Source organism: Primulina huaijiensis, chromosome 14, assembly GCF_012295235.1.
Source record: "Primulina huaijiensis isolate GDHJ02 chromosome 14, ASM1229523v2, whole genome shotgun sequence".
Taxonomy (NCBI): domain Eukaryota; kingdom Viridiplantae; phylum Streptophyta; class Magnoliopsida; order Lamiales; family Gesneriaceae; genus Primulina; species Primulina huaijiensis.
Window position 1 is genome coordinate 19,796,065 of NC_133319.1, and position 15,234 is coordinate 19,811,298.

Here is a 15,234-nt window from a genome sequence, read left to right on the forward strand (position 1 = left end):
AATTTTTGAATCTGATAGTCGTTTTCAAATCTAGTAACCGTTGTGTCACATCATCGTCCTTTTTGTAAATAGTAATATCAGTCTAGTGTGCATGGACTCTGATATTTAACAATCTTAAAAGGTTGTTATGAGAAAAGAATATTCTTCTGATTTTTCAAGTCTGATTGCGGAATATTACTATGATCATTTAGGAGAATAATTCTGACTAACTCAGAGACTGAAGCGAATTGTGCATGAATAATATATGATCAATGAGGCTGAAGTGCGTAACTGATATATACTTGAGATATTCATCAGTTTCCTTCGAGAGATCAGCTTCCTTCGGGAATTCGGTTTTCAAGATAACTGAATTTCCTTCATTGAAAAAAAATTATTGTATCTGAATACTTACTAAAAAGATATGAATACATACTAAAACAAAAATATAGCAAATAATAATCAATAAGATCTATCCCTTCTTCTGATTTATCTTGGGATCAGTCGGCTTGCTTGTTTCTGATGAATTCTTGAATTCAGGAGGTTTGATGTTGGATTCTGTCTTCTTGAATTTAGAAGGCTTGCTGCTGGATTCTGTATTATTTTCCTTTGTTTCCCCCTTTTGTCATCAGATCTTGCTTGGAATCTTCGGATTTTATATCACTTCGACATGCGAGAAGAGCATCGAACAAAGCAGCTCATCATCTAGCAACGGAAGCTATTAAGAATGATGCTATTGGGGAATGGTTTAATTGTCTGTTTTCATCAACTTTTATGAATATTGTATTGACCGACTCTTTGGAGATGAATTAATGGATATGTGTGATTTATTTTTAAAAAAAAACATGATATATCTGTTGTTTTCAATAAAACTAAAAAAAATATCCATTAATAGTTGCTAATTTACTTAATTTTATATTGAACAAAAAAAAAAGTTTGACAATTAATAAATTCATAGTCTCTTTATTTTTAAACAAATAACAACTAAATTTCCTACACTCCATAAATATTCAAAATTAATTACCAGAGCGTTGCCCAAACTTCAACAATGATGATGGGGAAGTTTTGGAGAGGGCAGTGATCGAAGTGAGATCGAGTGCAAACTTTTCTTTTGTTGGTATTAGTAACCTTCTGCACGCTATAGAAATATTTATCTAAAATATAGAGTACTAGACTATCTAATAATAATTTTAAATATAGATAAAGACATAATTAAATTTAAAATTATAATATAAATAAATAAAGGTATGACTGTAACTTTAATATGGCTTGACCAATTCAATTAAATGTTATTTAATATATATTTTACATGGTTATTCCCAAAAATTCCTTTATATAATTAATTAACTACACCAATTCATTGTGGGGTTATATTTTATTATTAGTATTAATCTATGCACATGTTTATTCACATTCATATATTTTTCAATTATTATTATTTAAAAGAACCAGATGTATATGTAAGTCATTTCATGGCATTTTCATAAGAGTACAAAAATTTATTATGTGTAATTTTTGAAATGTCGTTCATGCTCTTGGCACAAATCTTTCTTTACATATAGCTTCACATGCATGACTTTTAGCTTTTCTTTAATCCATTTATGCAAAAACATCGGTGGTAATTCTTGGATGGAGGTTTAATAAAGATGGAATAAATTATATAAAATAGAATGGAATCAATATTCTAGAAACACTTCCGGTGATATATGTAAAATGGAAACATTTTCTCAGTATAAATGTTTATACCGAAAGATGTAACTATCTCCAATCTTTAATCTCGTCTAGAATTGTTGCCTGAACGATATATCTTTAAATCCTTGGTGTCGATGGTGGTGCTCCGTGTTAAAGTAGGTGTCCGGCAAGCCAACTTGTGGCTCGAGTTTTTATTGATTTTAATGTAAAACAATCTTTATTTTAATAATATTTTACGATTTCATTCGATTATGGCATTATACTTTATCAGTATACTCATGCAAGCTACATAGATAAAGTCTTTGAATATACAATAAGTACCATGAGATCTACATCGCAACGTAAGATCATGAAACTCATTAGGAAGTGTACCATATATTCTAAACAGGTTCCTAGTCGAATCAGTCGCCTAAAACAAGGATAAATGTCGCTCGAGCTCAAGACTGGCATCTGTGATATGAATTTCATGTTTCATTGACAGTGGCATAGAGATGTTCATTCACACAGATGTGTGATCATATGATGATGCACTAAACAACACTCCCTCGGACTGTCCAAGTGGTTCTCACTTATCGAGTGGAATAGTCCGCGATTATGGTTGTACATCATTAGTCCTTTGACCCGAGACAATGTAGGGGCTATACGTACTAACATACAATTTGATCCGTTTACCGACTCCATTGAGGGTCATCAGTGGCGAGGTTGGGTGTAGTTTCGAAATACGTAGGAGCAAATGCATTGTATTCGGTGATTCATCGGTTGCCTACAGGTGAAGATATTTTATGTGATTTGATGAGTTAATAGTGCAATGAGTATCTGGCCAAAGTAAGAAATGTGATTTAGGGAAAGATGTTTTGCCTAGTTGCACATATCATGCCACTATTAATAAATACATTATATATTAATAATATGATAATATATAATTAACGAAATACATAGAGTTCTAATACCACAAGGACTAGGAGTCTTTGTGGAAGAGAGATTTACAAGAATGACTATCTCCGTGTAAAAATCGGAATATTTTGGAGTCCAACGTACTATACGCAAAAGTATAATTCTAAATGTCATATGAATTATTTGTTAAACACACGATGCCCAAGCAGCGTTTCAATTGTCGAAACGAAAATTTCAAACTTCTGTTGTGTTTTATATGCGAAAATATGATGCGCTAACACTCTGATCATCGAATATGAATGTATCTTGAATCGTGGGCTACAATATGACTTAACGAAATAAAACTCAATTTTGGTTCTAAGTTTTTTTTTGTGTTAAAAATATTACTTTTCAATATAAATATAGACCGGTTCGCCCGTCTCACATATGTTGTCTCACAAGAAGCCTGCTGAAGGAAAAAAAATACTCGATGAAATTAAATCATTCAACTTATATTAAGAATAACACATGTAACATGAAGCAATATGTACACAAAGTATACATCCTCTTGTTCATATCTGGTATATTAACTGCTAAAAAATACAATGTATATGCGACATACTAAGAAAGCAATACAGAGCAAAGTACGTGCAAGAAAATACATATACGCGATGATATCTTCATCAAACTTCCACTTCATCACATCTATATATCTCACTCGGGTCACTGGTATCCCGATTACTCAACTGTTCGATGATTTATTACTATTTTCATCAAGCTTCAGTGACACTAATTAATATGATTCTTTTGTAATAAAAAGCAATTAAACAAGCCATTTACACGGTCGGTTCGTGTAGAAGAAGATGGCTTGACTATTTCTGGTACTTGATCGAGCACGAAATTCATGTCGTCTGAAAATTCGGCCATGACTCTATTCCTTTTACCTTCAACGACGACTGTTGTTCCGTCTTGGAATGGCCAAATCTTTTAAACGATTCGAGCATGTACATGAAAACCAAATATTATTGAATTTCTGTGATGGCGTTTATGCCAGTGAATTAATCAACAGCCAACGTATTTGTTTTACCTGTGTATGAGATAAGAAACTTATGCAAGTAGTGAGCATTAGAAAACCGAAACCAGCATAAACAACTGGCACCCCGGGATCAGTCTGAATGAAAACAAATTTACCATCACCATTGAAATTAAGAAAATAAAGAAAGAAAGAAAGAGCAAGTTAAACAGATGCTTGATAGTATATTTATCAGTTTTTTCGATCTCACCTTAGTTCAAGGCCGGTACTACCAATCGCCTATAATACAATGATTTTCACACCATCAATGTCGATTGGGAGATTCGAGTTGGGCCGCCTGACTCCAGCAAATTTTCCTTCTGTCGTATAAACAACCGATTGCGTATCACAAGCTAGCATTGATCTACAAGCAACGCTGTTGGCATTATACACAGAAAAGGTGACAGGAACTTTAGTTTATTTCATCAAACAACGCACAAAAAGCATACAATCCCTTGAGATTAGTAGAACCGGTGTCTCCAACAGGGAGGAAAGTTCCATAAAGCTTCTTGTTACCATCGACTTTTAGAGGCGCCATAGCCAAATTAAATGTCTCTTCTTCGTTTTTCATAACTTGTAAAGCCGACAAGCTCCAACTTGTCTGGTATATGGTGATCCCACTGTACCTCAGAGGGTTGTTCACACTTGTCGTCTTCCTCATAATCTCTTTGCCATTAATGTCAAAAAGTGAGAGATCACTATGGAACTGTGAAACCTGAAACCATAAAAAGGATAGAAAAAATGCTAAATTGTCGGTGATGACATCAAGAAAAAGAAAGACAATACATTTTAGACTCATTGGTTGAGCTTATTACCTCTCCACTATCATACCTCCGTATTGAAAGTTTCTGGAGTCGATCAAAATCCACTTGGTTCAAGTACGTCTCCCATGGCAAAATTCAAACCCTGTGGAACAGTAACCGACTCCCTGAAGCTGCCAGTAGCACTTATAGTTCCACCAACCATTATCAGGAGCAATGCTAAATGGACTCCAATGGGTGCAAACCTACCCGCTAGTCCTTTGAATGCATACAAAGAGGGACCCTTCAAGAATACCTAAAAAAGATTCTACGATTATGGTTTTGAAATAAGGAGATCACTAAAAAATAACAATTGATACATAGAACCAAGAATCCACTATGGTAGTAGAAGCTACAGTTGATAATAGTCTTGGAACTCAAATATTTCGAATTGTACATCGTAATGCCAAACAGACACCGCCACATGTTAGTTCAGGGCAATTATTGCATCCAAACACTATATTCCCAAAAAAAAACCGTAAGCTATGTATTCTGGTTCAACCAAGTGTAGAAAATGCATAGAAAAGTCTTTCAATTTCACCTTGAAGCAAAACTCTTTAAGATACTCAAGCTCCCAAATATCGATGAATAAAAATATCAGCAAAAGCTAAACACAAGGACATGCCATTATAAGCCTTCAAAAAAAAAGGAAATGGCATTATACTTCATAACCAGCACAGAATGATCCCCAAATCTTGAATCGAAGCTCTAGGTAAAGTGTCTGAATAGTCCTGCTTACGAATTGCCTCAGGTGAATGTACGAAAGACCACCTGCAAACCACGCATAGCATTACCAAATACGTCCAGATGGCAAAAACCAACAGTCATCAAAATCAGACATTTTTGCTACCTTCACTATGGGGATCTGTGTTGTATATGTACAAGTCATAAGCGATGCTCCTAAAAGAATTAAGGTTCCAAGGAATACCGGAGATGAAAACATATGGTGAAAACCGAGGGTGAAAATCCACCTCCATGTAAAGAATCCCAAGACAGAGAGTACTTTTGAAAATAGAAATCCGGCGCCTCACCTTGCTCGATTACAGTTCCTGCAAGAAACGAAAACAAGCAATTCCAATTTGTACATCTGAGGCTGGAGTAGTGGACAGAATGAATACTCTGATAGATCGTAAAGAGATAAAATGAAATGCCAAATGGGATTTGTCACTCTACAGCAACAAAAGTCATATGATCAAATTTGCATCATATCGAGAATCCCCATTTTTTAAAAACGTGAAAAAGCATGTGACAAATTTTTCTTCCATTATCAGAAAAATTAGAGATGGTGTAAATCACTCAAAGTCTCAAACTGTCCCAAACCTAACACGAATATGCTGATCCTGCTGGTCTAATCACTAATGCGGATAATATAGAACAGCCTGTATTAACACATGATACACAACATTTATTACAGTAAAAACAAACTAATACAAAGATCACAAGATTAATATATCTTAAAAACAGGTAGAATGCCTAAAGAATAAGGCCTTTATGGCAAAATGAACAAAATGATGATAAAAATCTTATCCTGTGGCTTCTCAATTCTCCATTTACATACATTAATCACTTCCCAATGTTTTTCACACACTACTGAAATTATGTAAAACCCAAAAGTGTAACATCATCTGTGCACCATTAATACAAAATTGATACACAAAAATTTGACTTTTTCCCATACAACAATGACGACAAGAATATGCATCTTACCTACTGGCATTAAGGCACCAAGAGCAAACATTTCAGCAATAGCCAAAGGCAAATTCGAGAGCGCTGCCAATGCCTTTCTTGAGAACCCTTTCAGCAACCAAGAACTATCTTTCTTACTCTGTGGCACCTTCAGCGGAGCACCACCACTTCCACCTCCTCCCTTTTCGGAAACCACTGGAGCTCCGCCCGGCTCAGGTGCCACAATGTTCTTTTTAATGGGCACCGGCAGCTTCTTTTTTGCACCCCTGACACCACTCTCATTCTCCGAGGTTTCAAGCATACAAGAACACTATTTTTAAAAAGTATAAGATATGTATCATATTAAATTTTAAGAATAAAGTACAATTTTTTTTCTTTTTAATTTCTATTTTGTTTATTACGAGACAAAATCATGACAAGTTTTTAAAACATACAAATTTTAGTCGTTTAAATATAATAACGACCAAAAATCTAAATTAACCTAACTGAATTTGCGAATTAAATAAATTAAATTTGATGGGTTATTTTGGTTTAATCTAAATATTGCTTAAGCCGAGGATCACGGGACAAACTAAGAGCATATTACTTGAACATTTCCAATTTGAAATGTGCTTAACAAGATAAAATACGAGCACGTCACATTGAAATGTGCTAAATTGGTATAATGCACAAGTGGAACACAACTGAACTATAATATACAGTTTCATATCAAGAATTCTAAGTCTAACCCCATAAAGGGATAAACTTCAAGCAACGATCAGGTGCAAGAGCACGAGAATACCAAGAACGACGAAAATCAGCTTCCAAGCTATTGGTTTCCATTCGATTGGACCCAAATGATAATGATGAAAACCATGAACATACCCTCCATGAAAGGAACTCGAGAACAAATTCGGTGTACCAGAAGTTGTTCCATAAACAGTAGCATCATGAAAATCATGTAGCTGAAGGTTAAAAATGGCTGGCAATGCACCAAAAATATTAGATAAGACCTGATGACCGAACCTTGCAACCCCCATTGGCATCAATCCGGATATGGGATCCAGGTCATTTTGGCGGACAAAATTTATACCTACACGTCGGGCAGTTTGTGGCCTCTGCCCCATTGGTCGGTTGGGAATAGAAACTCCTGGTATGAGACGGGTTCTTGGGTCGAAACTTGATTTACCCCTCCCATATATTGGAACTAATTTATCTTCTTCAACAAGAGCTTTGCAAACCGGGCACTCGTGAGAATGTGAGTGGATTTGAAGCCATTGGTAGAGGCAAGACCAACAGTAAAGGTGACCACAGAGTGTCACAATCGGATCCTGTGCTAACTCGAAACAGATGTTGCACTCGAAGTTCCCAGTGTCAGACAATATATCGGATAAGCTAGAGGCATCTGTTGATTGAGCAATCCCGCAGTCCATATTTACAATCTGGATGCAGACCTGAAAACATCTCTTAATTCATTCAACAAGAAGAACCATGCCTATATATAATCAAGGTGGGGCAGGATTCAAATGGAGGTAAGCACATCAATCACCGTTCGCCCAACTCAAACAAAAATGCTGAAATTTCATGTTTACTTTTTTAAAAATAAGTATGTTTCCTACCTAATATTTTACTCGCTACCCCCTCGTCAGAATTCCCTAATGCCCCTTACAAGCGTGAAAATCGCATTAGTAGGAAATTCAAATTATCGAACATGGGAATATTAGAAATTCCCCTGCAGCAAATTCAACAACCAAATCCATAATCCTTTTTTCTTGGAAAGCTATCAGTCTCATTACTTCATCCTTCAAGAAAATCGATAATCCTTATGGCTAAAAAACTATAGCTAGATCTTTAATGTATGGAATTCATGCATAATTTCTTCCACGTTAAAGGATTATCCAACTCAATATTGAATCAAGAAATGAATTCACTAAGGGAAGCAGAACTCCTCGAAATCAGATAACTTTTACACAATTTACATATCATTATCTAATCTACAAGCACCAAACAGCAAACCCACCAAAAAGAAAAAGAAAATCTAACTCCTATTAATCCTAACATAACAAAATGCTTAACACCACAAAACCCTAAATCTCTGGCTGCCCATAACGAAAAAAATCAGGAAAAAAAAAAGAAGAAAGAAAAACAGCTACTTCTCCAGTAAAAATTAATCATACATCCAACAAAACAGCAATTGATCCAATTATGAGGGAAAAAACCAGCTAATTTAAGGCACAATGCACCGTAAATTCATCGATAAATAATTTTTTAAAAAAAAAACAAATGCAAATACTTGCCTTGTGGAATTGGAATTGTAGGGAAGAAAGTTGGTAGGTTAATATACAGTGAATATATGGTTATTTTTTGGACTTCCAGGGTCCGATTCGAAATTAAGAAAGGATTTGACTGGGATAAATCTAACTCGTGTGCTCATGTGTGCGGGGTAATTTGTTTTTTAACATGGGTGGAAGATGTCATTTTTTAAATAAATAGTTGATGAAAGTTATTTTTACAAATTTTCTCATGCTTTGTGTGATTGTATAATATTTTTTTATAATTCATTTGATTTATATTTAAATGAGGATCAAAATATAATTATAAGAAATAGTTAGAAAGACCAAGTAGGAATTGAACTTACAACTTGATGTCTGAGAAACAATAATTATATCCGCTGAACTACATGTGGTTTGTATTAAAGTTTTAATACTTTATTAATATATATAATTATTAAAAAATATCATTACACCACAAATTAATTAATCTAAATATCTCAAACTTAATAATATAATAACATAAATGTTAAAGTATCTTGGAATTAAAAGAAATTAAATATAATATTGCAGATCTGATTAGAAGAGCTCAACATAATCCGTAATTATTATCTTTCGATTACAAATTATAGATTAATATAATAGTTTGTAAATCATCTTATGCAAATTATGTGTGACATATTCGTCTGAAAAAATGTTAGATACGAAGAATCAAAAAATAGAAGTAAAAAACAAAAGCACAATTATTTTAAAAAACAAATTTTGTCGTCGAGAATCCGTTGCCAAAAAATATAAAATGCAGATAAGTATATAAATAAATATAAAACTTGGCAAGATTCAAGAACATAGCTGAATAATGATTTTAAGTATCTAATATTCTACTCGTAAATTATTTCCTAGGAAGTCAGCTTCATTCTTGTACCCTTAAATTCCACCAGAATCTACTTCGCTTCGGATTAAAAGTGCATTAAAGAAAAACACAAAAGATTGAATATTTTCTGCGCATCAAAGGTAAAGTTCATTGGATTATTCTTGAAGTAAAAAAGCACATTCCGGATTTTTTTCCCACTACTCTATGTTTGCTTCTGCCGCTCTTTGTGTTTCTTTTTCTTGAATTTATGTGACTGAATTCTGGAATTTGCACGATTCAGTTTAATCCACGTTTTAGGTCATTTTCCTTCAATTTTGATGTATACGGTGCGGCTTGTTCTTAGGACTCGTGGGTTTTTGCAGATTGTCTACGGTAGATTAATCGTGAAGCTCGTAGAATATACTGCAGATGATGAACACTTGTTATACTTGAGGTGTTTGTACTTTCTGACCAAAATGTGAGGATTCGATCATAAAATTTATCCCTAGCTCATCAGTTGTCATTTGATGGTTGAGACTTGAAATTGTTTGTGCTTTGTTAAAGAGCGCAACAGTTTCGACATATTATTTATTTTGTTCATCTTTAATTATTTGATGTCGAACTGAATTTCGAGCTGCATATTGCATTCGGAAATAGTGAGTGAGTGATTGATCTTTTCACCTTGCCAATTATAGGAAATTTTCGGTTGCACTTGCTGTTTTGCAGCCGATGGACTCTGACTTGGTTGTTCGATCGAGAGAAGGCTAGAGGCACTACCTGCTAACTACATTGCAGTGATATATTGTGTTCTTTGTTTATTGGTGCTAGTCTCATATGCGACAACTTGAATTAATAATATGAAAATAAAGTATAAAACTTGGGATCTTGTACCGACACCTCGGCGCCTGTTTGAGATTGTACAGATATTTGTCCAACCTACAAACCAAGTTCTCTTTGTCTTTTTCCGCAAAACCTTCTGGCTGAAGCATATGCATTTCTTCTTCGAGATCTTCATGAAAAAATGCATTTTTCACATCTATTTGTTCTAGACGTAGGTCAAATACCTCACATAATACTAACACTACTATGACTTTTATAAGCCGAACCACATGAGAAAATATCTCATTGAAGTCAATGTCTTCTTTCTGACATACTTTTTTACCACTAATCTAGCACGATACCGCTCCACTTGGTTATTGTCATCATGCTTGATCTTATAGACCCATGTGTTACCAATGGATTTCTTTCCTCGTGGTAGTGTAACAAGATCCCAAGTCTTATTCTTGTCTAATGCCTTCAACTCTTCTTGCATTGCTATCATCCACAAGGATACATCCGAACTTTGATTAATCTCGTGGAAACTCGATAACTCACCATCATCTGATAATAGACAATATGCAATATTGTTTTCAGTGACATAATCTTAAAACCAACCTGGTGGTCTTCAGTCTCGAATTGACTATCTCACATTGGAAATCTCAGACTCAACTTGCTCTTGTTCTTCGTGCTCGGGTACTGCTTCACAAGAAATTTGACCTTCGTCTATCTTATTTTCCACTTGAAATATAGTAGTTTCTGAATGCAACGTGCATTTGTCTCTATTTACTTTATATTCCTCGAATATAACATCTCTGCTGATGACAAGCTTGTGGACAGTAGGATCCCACAAGTGAAACCTCTTTACTCCATCAGCATAACCCAAAAAGATACATTTTCTGGATTTCGAATCCAACTTCGATCTTTCTTGATCATTATACAGAACATACACATGCAAATGAGAATAATCAGTCGGCTTCACAATCCACATAACCATCGGAGTCTTCAGATTAGTCGCCGCTGAAGGAAAACAATTGATAATATAGCAAACGGTTTTAACTGTTTCCATCCAAAATGACTTATCTAGATCGGTCCTCAACATGACTCTTGTTCTGTCCAACAAGGCCCTGTTCATCCGCTCTGTCAATCCATTCTGTTGAGGTGTGTAAGACATCTGAAACTTCCGCTGTGATTTGGACACGAGAAAACCGATTACCCAACATCCCGAGAGGCCATAGATTTAAAGTATTTTCTCTATTGCCTCCGTCTCTTAAAATAAATGTTTCTTTCATGTCACCTCAATGTGTTGCTTGCTTGCACACAAGAAAGCGGCACTTTTTCATGTTGACATTTAAATAGTTGTCATTTAGGAACTAAAAATTGTGGCTTCCACTTTGTGTGGTTTTCCCTATGGCACGTTGATATAAATGTGACATTTGAGTTGTTATACTTCTTAAATATGTTGACTTATGCCGTAATTGCTAGCTTTAATTTTTGGTACATCCTCGGCCCTTCAGTTTTTCCAAGACTTTAATATATTGCATACTAAAGATGTTATATAATTAGAGCTTCAATATGATGTTTATGTTCAGCTTTTTTCTTATCTTATTTCTGCTTTAAATGTTCAGAGAACAGAAATGCAAGAGAAGTCAAAAGGAAGATAAAATTGTATTTCACTAGCATCAGCGGAAGCTTGGATTCCTCCGTCTTTTTATTTAGGCCAAGAGACTTGAGTTTCACCTTTTACTAATTATTATTTTACAGGTCCTATGCATAGGATTAGGAGTAAAAGCTCTTTTGAGCTTTTTTAACGGGATTTTTTAAGATAAACGAATTAAACTCGAACTTTACAATGACTCGTTAGTTCGTGAACATGTTCGTAGTTAGGTTCATGAATCAACTCTTAGGTTAAAAAAATTAATATTTTTTACAATTGAATTATAAATTTTATATTTTATTTATGAAAAATATATTAAATTTATTTATTAGATATAATTTTGTTTTTAATGAATTTAATGATTATTTAAATTTATAATTTATATTTACTATGTTTATTTATTTTTTATAAAAGCTCATGAACCAAGAATATATTTGTTAAAGCTTGACTCAATTATAAACGAATTAAAATCAAACATTCAAAAGTTCTGTTCGGCTCGACTCGATTACATCTTTACATGATACATTGTATGCTTAAACAAATATTTCTCCGTTTTAAGTTTTTTATTATTTTTTTTCAAAGTTGAATCAATTTATTGTATAACATGATTAAGAATTTATATACTAAAATTAAAAATTCTCATGGATGATTTTTGCATTGACAAAATTGAAATAAAATTCAAATCCATTATATATCAAGTTATATAATTTCAATAGTAATAATTGTAGATTTCAAATATATCATCAAAACATTTTTAACTCAAATATCTTTATCTAAATCAAATTATTAAATTCTCACACACACAATGCAATAATTAACACAACGAATATNATCCTAGCTAAGAAATCACATCACCAAGCACAGGAATCCACTAGCATTACATCTAACAAAGCATTCAAATAGTAATACAAGTCCAAGAAAAAATTTCAACAAGAGGAAAAGTATTAAAACCAACGCTACCTAATGTTTTTTGTCATAAAACTAGGGAAAAAGATCAACAGCCCGATTACTAATAGCTGCACGAAGTTAACAATCTACCTCCATCATGTCTGTCCTGTTCATCCTTGTTCGTACGCGAAACACCGTAGTATCCGAGTATATATCAACACAATGTTTTAATGGTCTGGGTGTTTGATGATCCTCTGCAAAATGACAGTTCTTGCCTTGCGAATATCGCGACAGCAGCTATCAGCTTGTATTCCCAATTCCTCGGCATCCTTCGTAAAAGAATCCGTTTTCTTCTTGATTTCTTCGACTCCAAATCTTAAAGCCTCTTCATTGATCGCGAAATCAGCGGTTTCCAAAAGGGATTCGATCTGAAGCACTAACTTGTCAATCAAAACATGGATACAGTCCAAATCTTTGATGGTCACATAAGTTCCCACAGTCATGCTGTTGATGATCTCCTTCTGTCCCTTTACTGCATTTTCATAGTTCTTGAGAAGTGAATCAATCCACTTCCCCATCGAGCCGAGAGGGATGGACGTTGCAGCAGCCAAGGCGGCTGCAACAGGTGGTGCTGCTATGGCTGCAGCCACCACCGAGAAAATCAGCACAGCGGCGAAAGTGGCAGCAAAGATTATGCTAGATATCTTCCTCCAGGTATGGATGGACTTTAACTTCTTGTCCAATTTGCTCTTCTTAATCTGCAATCTCTCCAGCATTACCATTTGCTGCTGATGCACAGCCTGAAAGCTTTGAAAAAATTCCTCGGTGAACGGATCCCCTGCCTCCCGAAACGCCTTCAAGTCCTTCAAGGTTTTTGCATACTTCTCCTTCCCTTCCACTCCATCTTCTCCTTCTTCTTCGTCAAAGTGATGAAGCGCAACGAGAAGCAGCAACTGGTTATCTCGGGCTCGTTTCAAGCATTTCTCCAACACGGCATAGAAATCCATAGTCTTAAGGCTGTTCTCGAAATACTCCTCGACAAGATCAAACAATTCTTGATTGTTCCAAATATCTTTCTTGCAGTCAAGAATCACTTTCACCACCTCTTGATTCATCTCCAGAAGGCATTCAGTGACTTCCCGGAGTGAATCAAAGGACAAAGCCCGAACTTCTACCCCGCTGGCGAGGGAAGTGATGACATTTTTTGTACGCGTTTGGAGCGCGGCATCGAATGACTGTAAATCCGCATCGACCCGACAGGCTGCTACATAGGAGTTCAGCTCGGTTGAGTATTGAAGATTGTTGATAGGATTTGCTCCTGAAGCCTCAGTAGCCTTCTTGCTCATATGGCTTCCCATCGTGTCCCAAATTATCAATAGCTCTGAAAAAAAACATCAAAAACAACGTCCAATTTCCCAAGTTTGCACGTTGTTTTACACGGATTGAAGCAATAATTGTTGCTTCAAAGCTACAATAAGATCAAATTAAAAGCTACACAAAAAACCAAGAAATGTATTTATTTCCCGAAAACACAAACAAACATACATTATTTTACAAATATTTCCACAAAACGCATTCCAATCAACTTTTATATTCAACTTTTCACCACTTCCAAAATAATTATCTGACTAAAATCTATTCTATGACATTATATTATATTGTCAGATTAAATTCCAAAAATGCAATTTCAAAAAATACTTTCCCAAAATACTAAAAACATAAGCAAATATGCTCAAATTTCTTAGGGTCAAACCTCTGAATCACAATTCTGCAGGACTCCTATAATCCTAAGGCAGCAATTTCCAAGCAACAACCTCAAAAAAATCAAAACCAATCAGCGTACAAATTCAAACACAGAACCCAAGAACAAATCAGCTCCATAAATAAGAGTCATAATCATACAAGTTTTCCACTTTCCACAAACTCCACATGAAAATTAAAGAGAACCCATAAATACAACATTAAAAAACAATTAAAACTCAAAGAAATACCAGTACCTCATGGATTTCTCGTCGAGTCAGCAAGAAAATAATGGAAAAAACAATAATTTATGCTCGATAATCTGATGGGTATTTAATGGGTAAGAGAGAGAAAGGGAAGTAATATTATATTAACACATATAAAGATTTAATTAATATTCTGGGAAATGTGAAGCGGCAGATAAAGATGGAGGTTGATTGAGAATGAAGAACAGATTGAATTAAGAAGATTAAGTTGCTTAAGTATCCCAGAAAAAAATTATTTAAAGTTGTGATTGAAATTATGAAGAAATTTTAGCTTGCACGCATGAGTTAATTCATAAATCTTCGTACGGGAAACGCGGGAAGCAATGTCTTCCTCTGTAATAAATTTTACAGCTATGGAATATTCAGTATTGATGTGGAAGAAAAAAAGGAAGAGAAATGGGAATTTGTATTGATTTGATTAAAGCCTAACTAGGATGAGTTACGAAAGCAGATTTCCAAAGCCGAGTAATTGAAGTTGATATCTTTAGATTCTATCACTATATATATATATATATAAAGTTATAAATACTGAGATACATCTCCTTATTTTAAAATTGATTTTTAGTATCTTATCTTTTAATTTTTGATAATTTTAGTCATTTTCATTGTAGGTAGTGATGTGATACTAGACATGTGAACACGATGTCGACGTAATGTCGGTGTCATATC

The 15,234-nt window shown here is 34.5% G+C and overlaps 2 protein-coding genes, 1 long non-coding RNA gene and 1 pseudogene across 5 annotated transcripts; 1 reads left to right on the forward strand and 3 right to left on the reverse strand.

Moving 5' to 3' along the window:
- Window positions 1-3,025: 3,025 nt before the first annotated feature.
- On the reverse strand, window positions 3,026-6,407 carry LOC140957314 (cytochrome c biogenesis protein CCS1, chloroplastic-like; annotated as a pseudogene).
- A 438-nt stretch (window positions 6,408-6,845) lies between these two features.
- Window positions 6,846-8,483, reverse strand: LOC140957315 (uncharacterized). Of its 3 annotated transcripts, none has more exons than XM_073414515.1 (2): window positions 8,376-8,483; window positions 6,846-7,520 (listed from the first exon to the last, which is right to left on the reverse strand). In XM_073414515.1, exon 2 carries the CDS (start codon window positions 7,509-7,511, stop codon window positions 6,846-6,848), a length of 666 nt encoding a protein of 221 aa, XP_073270616.1. In that variant the 5' UTR covers window positions 7,512-7,520; window positions 8,376-8,483. The 3 variants fall into 3 exon arrangements, with proteins under 3 accessions (XP_073270616.1, XP_073270613.1, XP_073270614.1); XM_073414512.1 differs by having other exon boundaries at window positions 6,846-7,532; window positions 8,376-8,473; XM_073414513.1 differs by lacking the exon at window positions 8,376-8,483 and adding an exon at window positions 8,256-8,358 and having other exon boundaries at window positions 6,846-7,532.
- Window positions 8,484-9,219: 736 nt separating this feature from the next.
- LOC140958117 (uncharacterized) lies at window positions 9,220-10,181 on the forward strand. Its single transcript, XR_012171726.1, has 3 exons — window positions 9,220-9,359; window positions 9,582-9,652; window positions 9,925-10,181. It is a non-coding gene; the product is annotated as an uncharacterized lncRNA (long non-coding RNA).
- A 2,321-nt stretch (window positions 10,182-12,502) lies between these two features.
- On the reverse strand, window positions 12,503-14,975 carry LOC140956521 (UPF0496 protein At4g34320-like). Its single transcript, XM_073413289.1, has 2 exons — window positions 14,557-14,975; window positions 12,503-13,940 (listed from the first exon to the last, which is right to left on the reverse strand). The coding sequence occupies exon 2, from the start codon at window positions 13,915-13,917 to the stop codon at window positions 12,787-12,789; it is 1,131 nt and encodes a 376-aa protein (XP_073269390.1). The 5' UTR covers window positions 13,918-13,940; window positions 14,557-14,975; the 3' UTR covers window positions 12,503-12,786.
- Window positions 14,976-15,234: the final 259 nt, after the last annotated feature.